This window comes from Tarenaya hassleriana, unplaced genomic scaffold, assembly GCF_000463585.1.
Source record: "Tarenaya hassleriana unplaced genomic scaffold, ASM46358v1 Cleome6, whole genome shotgun sequence".
Classification (NCBI taxonomy): domain Eukaryota; kingdom Viridiplantae; phylum Streptophyta; class Magnoliopsida; order Brassicales; family Cleomaceae; genus Tarenaya; species Tarenaya hassleriana.
In genome coordinates, this window is record NW_010968505.1 from 4,096,000 (window position 1) to 4,113,734 (window position 17,735).

General features: G+C 40.9%; 4 protein-coding genes across 5 annotated transcripts; 1 reads left to right on the forward strand and 3 right to left on the reverse strand.

The window, feature by feature from the left end:
* Window positions 1–649: 649 nt before the first annotated feature.
* Window positions 650–1,431, forward strand: LOC104799456 (17.6 kDa class I heat shock protein 3-like). Its single transcript, XM_010521992.2, has one exon. The coding sequence runs from the start codon at window positions 748–750 to the stop codon at window positions 1,216–1,218; it is 471 nt and encodes a 156-aa protein (XP_010520294.1). The 5' UTR covers window positions 650–747; the 3' UTR covers window positions 1,219–1,431.
* A 159-nt stretch (window positions 1,432–1,590) lies between these two features.
* LOC104799457 (E3 UFM1-protein ligase 1 homolog) lies at window positions 1,591–7,593 on the reverse strand. The gene is made up of 20 exons (XM_010521993.1): window positions 7,262–7,593; window positions 6,531–6,845; window positions 6,166–6,432; window positions 5,655–5,702; window positions 5,450–5,515; window positions 5,227–5,330; window positions 5,023–5,116; window positions 4,885–4,941; window positions 4,391–4,775; window positions 4,144–4,298; window positions 3,947–4,012; window positions 3,795–3,863; window positions 3,608–3,700; window positions 3,434–3,499; window positions 3,065–3,111; window positions 2,903–2,966; window positions 2,701–2,778; window positions 2,546–2,608; window positions 2,023–2,118; window positions 1,591–1,906 (listed from the first exon to the last, which is right to left on the reverse strand). Exons 1-20 carry the CDS (start codon window positions 7,430–7,432, stop codon window positions 1,799–1,801), a joined length of 2,412 nt encoding a protein of 803 aa, XP_010520295.1. The 5' UTR covers window positions 7,433–7,593; the 3' UTR covers window positions 1,591–1,798.
* Window positions 7,594–8,520: 927 nt separating this feature from the next.
* On the reverse strand, window positions 8,521–10,749 carry LOC104799458 (exocyst complex component EXO70B1-like). Its single transcript, XM_010521994.2, has one exon. The coding sequence runs from the start codon at window positions 10,598–10,600 to the stop codon at window positions 8,651–8,653; it is 1,950 nt and encodes a 649-aa protein (XP_010520296.1). The 5' UTR covers window positions 10,601–10,749; the 3' UTR covers window positions 8,521–8,650.
* A 2,173-nt stretch (window positions 10,750–12,922) lies between these two features.
* Window positions 12,923–16,586, reverse strand: LOC104799459 (UDP-galactose/UDP-glucose transporter 5B). Of its 2 annotated transcripts, none has more exons than XM_010521997.2 (12): window positions 16,329–16,586; window positions 16,058–16,216; window positions 15,461–15,571; window positions 15,173–15,265; window positions 15,028–15,093; window positions 14,844–14,942; window positions 14,643–14,722; window positions 14,404–14,516; window positions 14,092–14,180; window positions 13,646–13,732; window positions 13,498–13,566; window positions 12,923–13,403 (listed from the first exon to the last, which is right to left on the reverse strand). In XM_010521997.2, exons 2-12 carry the CDS (start codon window positions 16,163–16,165, stop codon window positions 13,281–13,283), a joined length of 1,038 nt encoding a protein of 345 aa, XP_010520299.1. In that variant the 5' UTR covers window positions 16,166–16,216; window positions 16,329–16,586; the 3' UTR covers window positions 12,923–13,280. The 2 variants fall into 2 exon arrangements, with proteins under 2 accessions (XP_010520299.1, XP_010520300.1); XM_010521998.1 differs by lacking the exon at window positions 16,329–16,586 and adding an exon at window positions 15,756–15,843 and having other exon boundaries at window positions 16,058–16,148.
* Between the last annotated feature and the right edge of the window lie 1,149 nt (window positions 16,587–17,735).

Below are 17,735 nucleotides of genomic sequence, written 5' to 3' on the forward strand. Positions count from 1 at the left end.
GTCGGATGAGCAGATGATAGTTTTCTTAAAATTTGGTATTTAATTTGACGATTTATATAATTTTTTAAAATTGAGTGTTATTGATTATATCAAACAACTACCATTATTAAAATTAATACGCATTATACATGTTTAGTTACTTAAGAATTTTTTTTATGGAAATTGTCAAGTAAAAAATGTAGGAAGATCAAAATCTTATGATTCTGTTATCTTGAAGAGTTTCGACAAAGACTTGGGCGCTTAAAATTTACAAAATACTTTGAATTTTGACAAATTCTAAAATAACTTGAAATCCGTAACGGAATAAGATTAACCTCACGCGCCTGGATTTGCATTCTGCAAAACCGCGATTTCGCTGGATTACAGGCCACACAAATCAGGCGCGTTTTCATAACGCGCTTATCCTGCGCGTGGGATACTTTCTCCGCATCAAGATATCTCATTTCAATCATATGGGCTTATAAGTTATTGGGCTTTTGGACCCGCATAAATCAGATAGTTGTCAGCCCATATATATTTTAAATTGAAATTAGTAGTGGATAAAGAGTTCTAGACTTGAAACGAAGGTTATAGAAAGAGCCGAGAACGCGCAAGAAACTTACGGAACTTTCTCTCTCTTCCTCTCTCTCTCTCTCTATATATATATGGGGCTGGGTCTAATTCGTAACATCAAGACACGAGAATCAAAAACAAAGCAAAGGAAACGCGAAAAGCATCGGTGATCTCTCTCGGTAGCAAGCTAAGAAGATGGCTCTGATTCCGAGCGTTTTCGGAGGGAGAAGAACGAACGTGTTCGACCCGTTCTCGATGGACTTGTGGGATCCGTTGGAGGGGTTCTTGACGTCGTCGGCGCCGCAGTCGAGTCGCGAGGTATCTGCGTTTGCGAGCGCGAGGGTGGACTGGAGGGAGACCCCGGAGGCGCACGTGTTCAAGGCGGACATGCCGGGGCTGAAGAAGGAGGAGGTGAAGGTGGAGGTTGAGGATGGGAATATACTGCAGATAAGCGGGGAGAGGAACAGGGAGAAGGAGGAGAAGGATGACACATGGCACCGAGTGGAGAGGGCGAGTGGGAAGTTCACGAGGAGGTTCAGGTTGCCGGAGAATGCGAGGATGGAGGAGATCAAGGCTTCGATGGAGAACGGCGTCCTGACCGTGACTGTTCCCAAGGTGCCGGAGGAGAAGAAGTCACAGGTCAAATCCATCGCCATCTCCGGTTGATGTCCTGCCTGATTCAGACAAAAGAAGAAGAAGAAGAAGAAGAAGAAGAAGAAGAAGAAGAAGAAGATGGTGTGTACGTGGTCAGTGTGAAATAATAAGGGTCGGTGATGTTTTGTCTGTCTGTGTTTTGTGTAGTGTCGTACTTAAACCTGTAAGCATGAACGTGGATCTATAAAATCTTGTTGTGTATCAATAAAGAACTTTTAAGAAGAAGTCACGCCGTTTGGTAGGATGAGCATCATTGACACCCTACTGATCCAAAGACCAAACAAGCAAACCCGGTTTCGGAGATCGGTTCCGAATCCGATTGATTGGGCTTTGTCCCAGTACGCTTCTCTCAGTCTAGTAACCGGACCGAGCCGAATGAAAGTGTGAGAAAAGAGAGACATCTAAAGAAGTAACATGGAGGTGCATGACCATTAAAACAGTACATGTATTCTAGTGTCTCATGCTCATCCGAAATCTGTATGCGAACGACAAGTATAGAGACCTAACAAACAAAAAAAGAAGAAGTTCATCCTGGGATATTGCACGTCAGGAGACGGGAGAGCAGTAAATACTAAACCTGTTTGGTTTTTGGTTAGGAAGAGGGATGTGAGTTGCCGAGGACGAGGCTTTTGAGTTGGGGCATTTGGCTCTCCAGGAACTCCCTCTTGCTCAGAATCCTGTCTCCCGTACAGTTATCCTCCTGATTCATCATGTATTCACACATTCAGCCCCCCCATTAAGATTCCGGATTTGCTCGCAGAAATCTTCCTGTGAAGAGAGAGCGAGAGAGAGAGGCATTCGCCAAAGGACACTAACCTCGCCGCCGGTCGAAGCCGACATTAGAGCCAAAAGCGTAACTGTTGCTGTTTGGTAATCTGTCAGCGTCTTGTACGCCGATTCATCTAGTTTATCCTGCAATAACCGCGACACCAAACGGATCGGAGTTCAGCAAAATAAGAAGAAGAAAAAGAACCAAGAAAACGGAAAGAGCAACACACAGTTAGCGGTAAATTTTGTTTCAGGGTAAAAAATTGGACACAAGTTCTCCCGTGAAAGCAAAACCTCCATACATGAATCAGACAATAAAAACCTAAATACTGCGTAACCAGACATGATTCGTCCGAAATTAACCTATCAAGGCTCTCGTCGAATAAGCTTATATAGCCCTTCATGATTCCGCATCCTGATTATGTATAGTTAGAGATATTGTATTGTATCGGCCAAAATGTATGTCCTAGCAATTTAATTAGTTGGGCCATTACATCAAACAGATAAACTTCAAGCTACGTGGCCAAGCAATTGGAAGAGTAAATCACAACAGACGCAATAATAAATATACCTTTAGACGTGAAATGGCAGCTGCAATAGCTCTACCAGGGGCTTGTAAAGCTTTATTATAAACCTGTAACCACGTTTTCCGACTGTATTGTGAATTCCGAACGCAAGCTTGCAGGATGGTATATAAAAAAAAAAAATAAGCATTGAGGCAGATACCTGAATATAAAGCAGAGAGACAACTTTTGCGAGAAGTACAACAGGGTCCGACTCCGTAGAAACTTGAGATATCAAATCCTGATTTAACAATGTCGCATCCAATATTAAATTCTCGAGGGAACAAAATAATCATGAGATGAGAGATTAACACAAAACAAACCGTTGGATTTTATGATGTGAAAACCACCACATACACACGCACCTTACGGTATGAATGTAAGAGAGTCCTTTCCAGTTTTTTGTCAAGCTTCTTCAATACCAACCCACTGCAGCATAAGAAACTAATATTTAGTTCAAATCCCATGAGAACAATATGAATTTGCTCGAGAGAACCGATCATATTATAAAATGTGGACATCACTACCTTTCCTCTGCCATGTCTCTGAAGGCAGTCATGAAAGTGTCGACACGCTGAAATACGAATAATCACATCAGCAAACTTTACTAGAACACGAAATCTATTCAAAGTAAAACTCCCTCAAACTGGAACAAACCCTGCTAGCAAAAAGTTGGTGAAGCAAGCATTTGACCAACTGGCAAGGCACAAACAATAACACAAACTCTATGACCACGTAGCTAAATAGGGAAAATCATTATCCTTCTAGATGAGAGCCATTGGTATAATCCGAAGCCTGAACACCCACTTAAAGTCAATACCCGAAGACAAACCAAGTAGCATGAAAGCAGCTGTGATGATAAATGTCATTGAACTATTTGTTAAGAAATTGCTAACCTTTCCTTCCAACACTTCAACTAATGAAAGGGCCTTTTTTGAAAGTGGTCCAGTGAAATTCTTAGCCTGCACCAAGAAAAAGAAGCACACAGAGTTGCGCGCTAATTAGCTTTCTTATGAATAGAAGTACAACCATAGATTATTAACCTAGATTTAGAGGCATAATTTCCATACAAGGGCAGTTCTTTCAGAAGAATTAAGCGAAAGCAAATCTCTGTCTTTAGAATCTTCAACTTCAACACCATTCTTCAGTTTGTGGTGGATATCCTGTGGTGAAAAATAATGTATAACCAGTTAAAACCATTCCGTCGAATCGTCGATTAAATGTAGCCCAAGGCTGCACACTGTACTTTTAGCTTACCAAGTCATGAAGCAGTGTGTCAGCAATAGAAGCTGCTGTCGTTCTCAACAGATGCCTATGTAAAACAACCTACGGTCAGGAAGAAGACAACTGTTAAACCTTTCTTCTTTAACAAGCAATTTCTTATGTCAAATTGGACTGAACAAACTTACTGAAGTTGATTGATCATCTTCAAACAGCTCCAATGCTTTTTCATAGAGCTGCATATTTAGGTAAGACTGCCACAAGTAGACAGAATCGACAAGTATAAGAGGTTATCACACTAGTACCAGCAAGGGTAGCATCAGTGAAAAATGTAACCAAGATGAGAAGCATGGGGAAGAAGATAAAACAGTTTTATGGTTTCAACCTCATCAAGTTTCTTTTGCAGATCATCAAGCAGACGTTTCATTCTATCTGCATTTTCTGTGAAGAGTTTCTTTCTTCTCTCCTTCAGTGAATTTACAAGCATAGGCCTCATATGATCTGCTAAATGTTTAAGAATTGACTCGAGGTTGTCAATACCTGCCAAACATCACCATAGCTCTCGTCAAATAATCATTTAACTTCTTAACCAAACAGTTATACATAAACATAAAAAAAGTTCTGCAAGATACCTTGTTCTTCAAACTCAGGGACAAGGTTCGTAATCTTTTGCATTATCCACACGTCTGATGGAATACCATGATTAGCCTCTTGTACCGTAGCTGACTCTTTCTTGCCTCCCATTTTCGAAACTGGCATCTGGGACAACGATGCATCCTTGCCTTTCTTTTGGTTTCTCCGAGATTTTGGTCGGGCATCCTCTTCCTCGTCTACAACAGTTTCAATTGTAACTGATTTTGCACCTGCAGATTTACCCTTTTTCTTCTTTGAACCTTTTTCTGTAACAAGCGTGGTTTCTGTTGGCTCAGAAGATTTGCTTGAATGATAAATCAAACTAGCAGCAGGAGCTTGGGCACTAAAAGCTTCTGCCTCTTTCTCAATTTGATCATATATGCCCTAAACATCAGCAGATTGTATGCCAGGCATAAAAATTTCGGACAAAGAATATCAATTCCAAAAGACAAACACCTCACAAGACACCACTCAGTACTGTTTCATAGCATACCTTGACGAAACCACTGCTTAAAACGAAGGTTTCACCCAGAATTAGTGCCTTGTCAGCCTGCAAAAAAAAAAAAACAAGTTTACAGCTCATTCATGTGATCATTATTGAATAATTGACAAATTCTTAAAAAATTCCCACCTTGAGAGCTGATTGGAACGAGGGACAAAGAAGCAACATCTTGTATGCATCCTGTGATGTGAACGATGCAGGTAATACAGCGAGGGAGTCGATCCTGAAGCCAAAATCAAGGCATTTTAAGTAACAGAACGAGCACACAACAAAGTATTAAGGAAAGCTTCACCATCAACACAAGTCAACCAAGCCTAAGTATATATAGCTCACCAACTATTTCTTTCAACAGCATCCTCGATGGCGGCATCTAGCATCTCAATCATTGAGGGGTGAATAAATACAGCAGCTAAAGGTGTACCTTCTGGATATCTGGACTATAAATATCACAAATTATAATGAGATACGAATAAAAAATTGCAACATGACACTCATTCTAGTATTCTAGGTAATATGTTTTTACAGAAAATGAAGGTAAATTTCCATGATAAAATACCTGAAGGAATTGCACGGCTTGAGAAATTCCAAGCTTCTGCATGGTCTCATAGGTAATAAAGGAGTTCTGCAGGAAACAAGGAACCAATAAACCACCAAGAATGAAGAGCATACAGGACAAAATGAAAATATAGTCTTTTCACTTCACCAAACTGATGAGTTTATCGACACATACATAAGACATATCAGACAATTGATGGACATACCTGTGAAAAGAAAGAGTCTACACATTCCTTTTGAGCAATTGCAAAAGCCTGTCAATAATAGCATCAAAAAGTGAAACACATATCAACATCTGCAGATACTGAGATACAATTTTGGCTTAACCAACGATTTGTGGACCAAAAATCTTCACGAAACTCTGTTCTTTGATAGAGGTTCTAGACATCTTAGATCTTATAAAGGTGTGCATATCATGCAAAGGAATACGAGCTAACCCCTAGACACCCAGTAGACTTTTTTTCCATTCTCCTGACGCTGACAATATGTTTATTCATTTTTCAAATTTCATCTCTTTTCATCATCTCACAGGGAATTGTTAACCATTGGTGAGAAAAAGAAAAAAATAAAGAGGAATAACAACAGAACAGGGGAGGCAGCAAAAATGGGCAAAATTTCCTTTTTGCTAATGATATATTATACTGCCGGCACTGGTAAGTCAAAGAGGATAAAATCCATCAGAAACCAAAATTAAAGCAAGAGGATCATTTCACGTACACTAGGAGTCCAATGGGTTCCAGCACGGAGTGATCCAAGCATCTCCTCTTCCTTCAACAACCTGTTGAATATAGATTGGAAAAACGAAGTCTCAACAGCGATGCCACTGGATCCATTCATTTCTTGTACCAACTGTTGCAACGGCGTCCACAATGCAGACAAATTCGATGGAACAAAAACACCCCTTGCAGAGCCTCGAACCATAGCAGTGACACGCGCTACATAGGCTGGTGTATATAACTGTCCACCTTCTAGCCTAGCTTTCACCTAAAAGATTTTTTTTTTCGAAAAAAAGATTCTGCATAAATAAAATTACATCTTCACTGAGACAAAATCTGCAAAGTCACAGGAAAAATCGACATTACCAAAGTTCCAAGTCGAGGCTCCAAAACAGCTTGCACCAACTCAGAACCGACCTGTAACTGAGCAGCAATCTCAGCCACAGCAATCTGGCTGCATTCTTGAAGCCTCTCGTTGATTTCTTCTGCAATTGAATCCCAATAAGTTTGTGATATAATTTCTCCCTGAACCAGCATTAACCCAGGATCATTCGAGACAACATCTTGCGCTTGCTTCTCCACGTGATACAAATCAACCCCAATCATATCCGCGAGATCAATCACAGAGACACGGCCCAATTTCTCGATCTCGGCAGCAATTTCATTCCTCAATTGCTCCTGCGACAAACCAAGACAAACATGCACAAAAAGTTTCCCACGTTCCTTAAAAATATATTTTTTTTCAAGAAACAAGACCTAAACAGCTTGATCAAGCGGTCTAGGTCATTTCCGGAGAATTTTATCAGGTATCAAGAAAAGTTATCGTATTCGTCTCCATTTCAACAAGAATCAATGCATGAACTGAACAATTCGAGAGAGAGAAAATCTGTAACCTGAGTGATGTACTCTTTCCAGGTGACGGTGTGAAGCAGCGCGAAGGCACTGTCCCACGTCTCTCTCCTGTCTCCGTACACACTTCCACACTTTTTATCGTTTTAGATACTCCTTTTATAGGCGCAAGTCAATTCGGTCACCGCACCCCACGCGCCACAATCGACGCGTGCATCTCACTCCTACTCGTGGTCTATCATAACTCGAGTGATGTGCTCTTTCCCGGTGACGGTGTGAAGCAGATCGAAGTCAATGACGCGAAGCTCCTGGAGCTTCTGGACCAATTCAACAACGTTTCGCTCCGACAATCTGATGCTTGACTTGGCCTGTTGAGCGAACTCGAACTGGCGCTGCAATTCCAACAATTCGTCATCCATCTCCTCCGGGAATGACCAGAGTACCTACGAACAAGAAAGAGGAGTCGATCCAGAAAACAGTCGTAGGGTTTTCCCGGTCCGTTATTCAGATTTTTCTCGGGAAAACTCTGTTCCAACAACGGATTTAAGCGTCGATCAGATTTTCTCCTCTCTGCTTCCAATTGGCGTCGCTCGTCAATTCTCCCACGATCATAACTGAAACGCTATATAGGCTTTTGGGCCCCAAATTAGTTTTACTGGGCCGAGTATTAAATTTTTCGGTACTTGGGCCCACCACAGTAGAGCCCATTTATACGAATCTAACTATTATTTCATTTTGGTACTAATGGGCCTAATTTGTTTATCTTTTGTCTCATCTGACGGCATCTTTATACTCATTTAAAGTTCCTTTAAAATATTAATAACCCAATAGATTTAAACTTTGGTGAGTGCTTTATAATGTTGTATGATTTGACAATATAAAGTTTGTATGTTGAATACCGTTCTTTGTAAATATTCCTAATGATTTAAAAAAAATATTATAATTTATATCTATTCATTTTTTTTCGTCCAATTCAATTCAAATATATATAAATAAATATTAAGATCAAATATATTCCATGTTATATACACGCTCGAAATGGACACATCATCAGTATACACTATACAGTATTAGATAAGATTTTGTGGGGTGATAAAGGAGGAACTTTATTTGGGCACTTGTTCCTTGGAATTATTAAATCTGCCTTCACTTTCAATGCGCTGTTTCATGCAATTCGAGGGCTTCACCCTTCACCGGTGGTGATGTTTAGATGGCCCATCTGTTTGGTGGTGGCGCCGACGACCCCACCGGCTTTATTTGATTTAATTGTTATTAATTGATTTTTTTGTCTACGAACATGAATTTTCATTGGAAGTTGTTTCAAAGTAAAAAAAAAAAAGCTAAGCATTAGTGTTGATGTTAATTTGTAGGTGTGTTTTTTCCATCTGTCATCTCTTCATATAACGAGACAAAATTATCGAATTGACAAATTGAGTGGACAAAGAAAATCATTATTTTGGGATTTTTTTCTCTTTCTATTTTTTGTCCGCAAAGTTCCATGTACACGTGATGCAATAAATTCCATGGTTTCATTTCATTAACTCTCTAATCGCTTATCCACGACGGGAACATGAAAAATAATATAATCACTCTTAACATATATCGCGAACATCTCAGCGAAATATCGCTTAACGGCTTCATCTGCCCCGCGAGTGACCCGAGGCCGACGACCCTGACCCGTAACCGGATCCGGATCCCGATCCCACTGTTGAACCATTGCCCGAGCCCCTGGTACCGAAATAGAGGTCCGAGAGGTAATTTCCCAAATCTTCAGGGGTAAATCTGACAATACCCTCATTGTACGTCTCTCGGACCAACTCGGCCCGGTTTCCCTCGTAGAACTCGCGGTAACTCGGTATGAGCTTCCGAGCTAACGAGACCTTGGTCTCGTCCCTCAGTTTCGGGTCAGGTATGACCCACGAGCTCTGTTTCCGGTACGCAGACTCGAACTCGTCGTTGAGTCGCCGGAATATCTCCATCGCCTCCTCCTGCGAAATCTGCGCCATCGGATCCTCCGGGAGTGACGTCAGCACCTTCCCCCATGCGAGCTTCTCGAACTTCTCGGCGTACTGCTTCACCTTCGCCTCGTGCCTCAAGACCCATTCGTCGCCGAGGAGGAGCTTCAGGTTCGACGACCGGACCTTGATGATGACGTACTGGAGATTGTTGGCGAGGAAGAGGTACGAGAGGGCTACGTCCTTGTATGGCTGAGCCTTGCCGTCGACTTTGCAGAGCGTGAGGAGGATCACCCAAGCGATTCGTACGGACGCCGGCGAGGAGTAGATGTCGTCCTGGTCGGTGTTGGCGTCGCCGGAGAATAACAGGGATTCCGGCATGGGAGATGAGGCGGGGAGCTGCCAGTTCTCGAAGATGGCGGCGACGGAATCGCTGTAATCGGCGAGGAAGGAGAGGTAGTTCATGACGTAGCGAGTGAGCGGGTGGACTCCGCCGCCGGGAATCGGCTTCTTGGAGGAGTCACCCTGAATCGCCGACTCGAAATCCGACATCATCCACCGCACCGAGTCGCCGAGTCTGGCGAGTGAGTTGATGACCTGAGATCTGACCGCGGCTGTTGAATCGAAGTAGAAGATGGATTCGATCTCCGGGTAGAGATTGGCGAGAGCCTCGTACATGTCCAGGATACGGAACATTTTCTCGGGGGATAATCTCTTGAACTTTGCAGCATTTTCAGGGAAGCCAAACAGGGTTAGTGCTCCTTCCTGAGAAATGTCGGTGAAGGAGGACTCGGCGATTGCAGAGGAGGCGGAGAAAACGTGGTCGGCGAGAATCCTCTCACCGTAAAACAGCGTACGGACAGCGAATTTCACGGCTCTCAGCCATGATTTGATCTTCGATTCCAGTGTCTCCCAGTCCATCTTTTGAATCTGATTCAAACTCAACCGCTCCACCCCCAAATTATGCAGCGTTTCGTCCGCGATCGATCTCCGCACCGTTTTGTAAACCCTAACGCACTCCTTCGCGTAGCCGGTGGAAATCATGCAATCGGCTATCATCCTCAGGTCATCCATGGCGTCGGAATCGCCACCGGCGAATCTCATCTCATCGCCTTCATCGTCGGTACCATCGACGCTGTTATCTCCGTCGGAATCGGAAACACTCGAAGTGCTGAATCTGCAAGACTTGTGGGAACGAACAGAGACGCATTCCGGGTCCAGATACTCCCGATTCACCTTCAGAACCCGGTAAAACTCCGATTCCAGAAACTTCATCGCCGATTGCATCAAGCTCTGCGCGCGAATCAGCTTCTCCGACGCCGGACTGACAGAGACCAATCGATGCATCGTGCTCTGCAAATCCCTAACTGCTCCGACGAATTCCGCTGCCTCCTGGCGACTATTCGAAGAGAATAGAAATCCAGAAACAGGAGAAGAAGAAAAGGGAGTAGAAATCAAACCACGATCTGACCCCGAAGAAGAAGAAGAAGAAGAAGAAGAGGCCCATTTGCTAGTCACAGAGTGAACAGCTTCCATGCTCTCCTCCATGGCTGATTCGGCGAGCGTCTGGTGACGCTCCGGAGACGGCGTCGTTCCCTTCGGCGGAGATGATCGGAACATGTGTTTCCCCATTTCTCGCCAAAAAAGTTTTTTTTTTCCTTCGTGTATTGCCTCTTCTTTAGCGTAAAGACACTGTCTCTGTTTGTCTGTTTCTTGCGACTGAATCAGATAAGATGATGAAGTTAGAGAGAAACAATTTGTTTATGTTATATATATAAGGGATATATGGCGGGTTTTTAAAAGAAGATATACGTATATACATACGTATGTGTATAAGTAGAGGTATCAAACGGAGGAGAGAGAGAGCTCCTTAGAAGGGAAAAAACGCGGTGCTTGGTTGAGTCAAATATGACCAAATTCGAAAAGTAACGAGCTTTTTTAAATTCAATATATAATGATTTAAACAAACGTTATTTGAAAAACATATGAATCATATTTATATCGATTTGTTTATATAATTTTCTGTATATGAATGTCGGAAATTTCCCCATACAAATAGGGAAATCATCTTAGTTTATCATTTAGAAAGCCAGAAATTGTTGCGCAATCATAAATAACTCAACACTCTTTAGTTTCGATAATCTTCTGTTTACCTGTTTAAAGTGTACACCTCGGCTGCAACCACAAACCACGACTCAATAACTATAACCGGTAATTCGGTATGCTCTTAACCGGTTTCAATTCCCCCAAAACCCATGTGTTACCGATTAACATGGGCCCACGTGTCCAACTCTGACTTGTCGAATTTGAACAAGTAGATCGGATTTGCGCTCGTTGAGTTCCGATATGCATGGATCGTAGTTTTGGGAACGCAGTCACGTGCAACTTCGCCACGCTTTCTAGATTCTCTGGCTTTTTTTTGCAATCAGTAATAATTAATCACTACTTAGAAAAAACAAATTTCATTTTGTAATCTTTACGACTCATTCTTTTGACACTTTTTTTTTATTATAGTATATGTGTGTATATATATATATATAGCTTATAACGTACAAGGAACAATACCAGGGGAAGGTGCTTTATGGCGGAGAAGGAGAAATCAGAAATGTATGTAATTAGAAATTTCTGGTCTTTTGACGTGTCACTTTTGAGAAAATATTATCACTTTTATTTGGCGGCAGGACACAGATTAACGTTGGAACTTCGAATCTGTAATCATACAGTTGAAAATTCAATCACTAGCTGTCCTAAGACCCCAAAATATGATTTACTGCTAATCAATTGAAAAATAATGTTTCATTTAAATGATACTATCTGTTTAATTGAAATAACAATATTTAATCTAGTATATATTTATTGGTATAATTTCATCGTAACATATTCGTGTGTCATCATATTTTTTTATTTTAAAAAAGCTGTCTAATTAAATAGTTATAAGACATAAACAAATGCTAAGAGACTACCATTTTCGGAATATTAATAAAACGCGAATATTTTGACCAATAAAAAAACCGGAATTCTAATCAAATATTGATACGTGGGGTGGTGAAAACAGAACTTCGAGCATCACGCAGCAATCTCAACGTCATTCCATTGTCTTAGTAGCTTTTTATTTCATAAACTATAAATCAATTTCGGAATAATATGCGAAATATTACATTATCCCAATATAGATAGATGGTCATGATACGTTGTCCCCCATTCGTATACGCGTATTTCTTTATACGTATATAAACACACGAATATTAATCTCGAGCGTAAAGTATTTTAAGTAATTAATGCGCTGACGATATCTGCAATTGAGGCCTTCACCATATGGGGGTTTCAATGCGACGCACCGTTTGACTCAGCAACCAGACATTAGAGAGAGAGAGAGAGAGAGAGAGAGAGAGAGACTGCGTCACGTCATTAATTATTCTGACGCAACACTCCTTTGACTTTTTTTTTTGTTTTTGGGTCCATCCTTTGATTTTTGACGCCTTCTGTTGTTTACTTGTGGCTGTTTCTTTAAATACGATTCTAAAATTGAATATTCACAGTGTTTCTCCTAACGAAACTCACACTCTTTAACATTTGCCATAAGATTTCGAACTCGTCAAACCCATGTACCTTAAAAATGGTTTTAAACCCGTGATTTCGCAGAATTCCGAGTTCATGAAGTACTTAGAAACAAGAAAACCAAGTTAAGGGTTTTCTATCTAAGAACACAACAACTTTTCGAAGAACTGTTTTGACCGGACACTGCACCAGATATTACGACGAAGTAGTAAGAAAACAAATAAAAACATGGCAAAATATATAATTTAAGGGCCCATGACACATTAATAGGCGATCAATCAACTGACTAGAATATATATGTACAATACAACCCGGTGGTCTGATGAACTAGTAAGTAGAGATTGCTTCTCCTTGATATTCTTACTGGATGGATAGTTTAATTTCCAAACTGCAGAATTCGAAAAACTGAGGTTGGATAGCCGGCCCAACCCGTAAAGGAAGTGGGCTCTTAACATACTCTACGAGATAGAATTAGAAACAAGAAGATCACGTCTCCATCAGAAGAAAGCTTCTATGTGACGAAAAAAGGGCTCAATGTGGTTTAGCTTAAACGCAAAGCCCACCACACCAAAGATCATAAGAAAGAGTTTTCGGGGGCCTACTGTTCCACTAGGACAAAAGGGCTCAATGTGCTTTAGCTTACCCTACCATCCATTCTCTTTAAATATTGCGAGGAGGGCATTGCTTTTCTAGTCAGACTCAGATGTGACGCGGCAAAGGATATGTAGAAGGATCGACAGATAATTTGTGGGTGCTAAGGTTGTCCCTTGAGAGGGTCATTCTCCCCGTTCTGTGGAGGAAGTTCTGAAGGCAGCGGCTGCTTCTGTGATCTCTTCCTCAACAAGTTTTTGGAATACAGAGACCCGAAAACGATTACCTGAATGCGACCAAAATCAGTTAAAAAAAAAAGTATTTCAATTTGGTCGGGGGATCCGTACAAAGATCATGAGAAAGAGTTTTTGGGGCCTTACTGATCCGATCCACTGTTCCCAGCTAAGCGGGTGTGAGAACCAAACGCAGGAGAGCATTATACTCACAAGCTTCGCTCTCATAAAAAAAGGGAGAAATAACGTCAGTCAGTCAAAGATAAAACCGAGAGAACGGTTTCAGACAGTGTACCTGTCTAGTCGTCATTATGGCTGCGAAAGTGAGAGCCCCAAATGTCCTAATGGTATACGAAATGAAGAACTGACTTGCTGTTGCCACCTGCAACACATGCTCACATCCATTTGAGCGTGAATCATGGATACAAAAAAGAGAAATAGGTTCTCCCCCTTTGGAGGTTATGTTTTCATTCCGTAAAGTTGTGGGATAAACCATTAAGATTTCGATATCATCTAATACCTTTTATTTGTCTCCATTACACTAGAAACTATAATTTTTCCTTCTATGTACTGTAGCTTCTCATACATCTTCTCGGATATATATATATATATATCCCTAATATCTATCTATCCCTGGTTAGAGAGTACAATGGATAACTAGTTCCAAATGGATGTTCAAAGCAAGTTCTCCGGCACGACATGATATACCATTGGTTATGCAGAAGAGTAGAGGAAACTTACTGTGGATAGCAAAGCTATATCAAACAGGCAATCCCTATGCCGGGAAACAAAGTCTATGGCTGCTAGAAAATGTCCTTGCAACATAAGTCCTGCATCAAACAGGAGGTTCCCCGGTTTGTAAGCAAAAGAATACGACCAATTTGATTTCTGCTATTCTTTGGGTGTCCAGGATTCATGTTTTACGCAGGAGAGATAACAAGTTCCAATGGATGGGAAAAGATACATGCAACATAGGATACAAGAAGCAACCAGCAGACGAGACTGAAGTGTTACATTACAGTTAAAGATAACTGAAAAGAGCAGGATTCTCACCAGTGAAACTGAGAACACAGGAACAAAGTGTAGTGTAGAATATTTGGTTATGTATCTCCATATTATAACCTTTAAAGAGTTTGTCTTGGAAAGTGCTGGTAAAACCATCAAACCTGTTCGCCAATCATCAATACGAGAACATCAGCATTATCATATAATTACTGAGGTTTCTATTTTAAAGCCAGATGATCAACAAAGCATCGACAGATAATAAACAAGTGTAACTTGAAAAGGTATACCCTAGATAACCAGCCATCAGGGAAACACCCCAAACAGTGTTTTCCCTTCCCTTGTTGTATGGACTAATATCATCTCCAGCCTTCAATTCAAATGCATAGAGAAAAATCAGTCCATTGCGGCTTGATGTTCAAATTGATTGCTGTATTATTACCAATAAAACCATTTGCAGAGAATGATGAAATGTATATGAAAGGTTTTACCGGAAAAAGAATAAAGATAGAGCATCCAAGTGTCACCAGAAAAGCCACCAAATAGTCAAACCCCTTGTACTTTTTCTGCATGATCAGAGTTCCCCAAACCTGCGTAAAGCCTGAAAATTAGAACAAGTTGATAAACCGACAAGTGTAAGATGCCCACTTCACCAGAAATAATGTCAGCACTCACCATTACAGGGATCATTTTGGCACATTTTGCCAGAGTTTGTACAGGGAAACTGACATACTTGAGGGCCTGGAATCATTGCTGAAGGTAAAATAACAATACACATGCTAACTTCATTAATTTAGAAGCAACGAAAGGCATGCCTTACCTCATACTGGCATGTTGTGGTTAGGATGTTGGTCACTGATATAAGGCAATACTTGTAAACAGGAGCTACGGGATTCAAAACTTTCTTGCTTGCCTAAGAAACAAAGAAAAGAAAAAGGAGAGCATATGCCTCTCAATGCAAGTATGCGGTCAATGAAATAGTCAGTTAACTACCTCAGCAACATTAATCAAACTGCCCTTCACCCTTAACCGTAAGACAAACCCAACCCCTCACAGCCCAAAAAAACTAAAGAAAATGAAGTTAATATAACTTGAGTTTGCTGGTTACCAGTAATGCGCCAGCTGATACAGCTGATGTAGTTAGCCGGTTGCAGAAAACAAGAAACAAAGAGTACTTGAAGTACTCCTTGTTCCCATATGGCACTCTCATTATCTTTTCCTGCAATCAAAAGAAGAATCAACCAACCAATTCACATAGCCAAAGAGTAAAAAATTAGTGTAGAATTCATTTATTTCATGGGCTTTAACTAAGAAACGCTTCAAGTCCAAAGACTCCAAACCCCCACAGATTTCCTTGAAACAGAAATTTAGGTAAAATCCTCTGACATCATTCTCCCACTTACAATCGCGAGCTTTAACACCATTAAAAAGAAAACAGAAACGGGAATACAGATTTCCATGTAGCTTTTTCGGTGTCGGTTCTTCTAGGTTCTACAACAAAGACATGCTCGTTAGCCGATTCAATAGGAGGTTAACTAAACCCACTAATATTATTCAATCAATTCAAGAAGAGATGGTCCAAAGAAACGATGGCCCCTTCGAATAAGAAATCCCTAAGTTGAAAATCTCATAAACAAGTAAGATCCTGCCGCGGAGGACATGAAATCCAATTCGAAACACGGAAATGGAACCAAAACAAACAGACCTGTAGAACACCGTATATAACAAGAGTGGTCATAATCCCGGTCACCGCAAATAGACCTTTCCATAACCTGTTCTCCTTCGCTCCGGTTATCAAATCCGGCTCAGCCATGGCCCATCCACCTCTCGAAACTCCGCCTTCCTGTCCCCCTCCCTAACCTGGCTGAAGAAAACAAAAACCAAAACAATACCCAACATATTAACGACAGAATCAATAAGAAATCACGTCACAGTGCTTCGATTCGTGTCCAGATGGAGAGTCTACGGGAGAATACCGTTGGGCTGAGAGATGTCGAATACGCGACAGAGATTGCCGGGAAACCGTCGGCGGAGAAAAAAAATCCGTCGATCCGGCAGGATCGGGGTGATACCTCACTAGAATCGGACGAAAATGCCTCGCCTGTTCTCCGGCTCTCGCTCCTTCTACAAGCTGAGAATCGCTCGAGTCGCTGAATAGCCGACGACTCTCTCTCTCTCTCTCCCCCACGCTCTCTCACTCTCTTCCCCTCCCCTTTTTTTTCCTCCTTTTTGAGTTCTTGTTGGTTGAGGTTCTGTGACAACTGCCACGTCAGCCTCTCGATGTGCACGCTTGGGCTAGCCCCAGCCACACTCAGAACCTTCGTAACGATTCAGAGGTTTACACTTGGTCGCGTTCAACTTTTCATTTCCTAATCAACCGGTAATTTATTCTTAACGGTAAATAGGATCCACTTTTTTTAGGTGCTCGATGATTTTTTTCCATAATTTTGAAATTAATTAAGAAATTAAAACATTAAATGGAAAACCCAGTTTTAAAAAAATGGAAATTATATCATTGACCAAATAAAACTATACGGTAAAACTAATTTGATTCTAAGAAGTGTGAGCATTAGTAGAATAATAAGCAATTCAGTGCTGTGTGTAGAGAAAATCTCATGTAGTTATATAAATATATTAAAATATTTATCAGAAAATACATGAATTGGCAAGTACACCAATAAGAACCCAAAATACTTATTCTTACAGAAGGTGTAGAAGGTGTAGGTCATGTATTCGAGTTTTTGGAGGTCCAGTCTTGGATTTTTACCCACTGTTTCATGATGGTATTATCCCGGTCTCGGTTTCACAAGGATACCTGCTATATGAATACCAAACTTGCCAAAATTGGATTTAGGGGTAATATTTTCTGTCAAATAAAAAATATAATTTTGGTGAATTTCCCTGCGTTTTAACGAACATAAATGTCACACGGTTAGGAGTATTTAGACATCCTTGTTTGGTTTGGTAAGGGAATAAAAATAGAAACTTGAAGGCCATATATATATATATGTAAATATATATTTTAATTAGTGTATAGTATATGATACCAAACAATTATAATTTAATATATGGACGAAGGGGAAGTGTGAAGAGAAGAGAAGAAGCTTAACATAACATTATATATACCCAATCTGGATAGTTCAACCGGTGAAACGGGTGCAAAACGTCTGTTCTGTTCTAAGATCGAATCCCAAACTGGAGAGAGAACGCATAATTTAAATCATATTGATAGCTTCCGACCCCGAAATTAGTTTGGTTCTCGTTCTAAAAAACCCGGTTAAAAAAAAAACATTACATGGCAACATAGAGACCGCGTGGAAATGCACTTTCCAAACGTTTCTACTTGCTTCCCACGTCTCTCTCCTGTCTCCGTACACACTTCC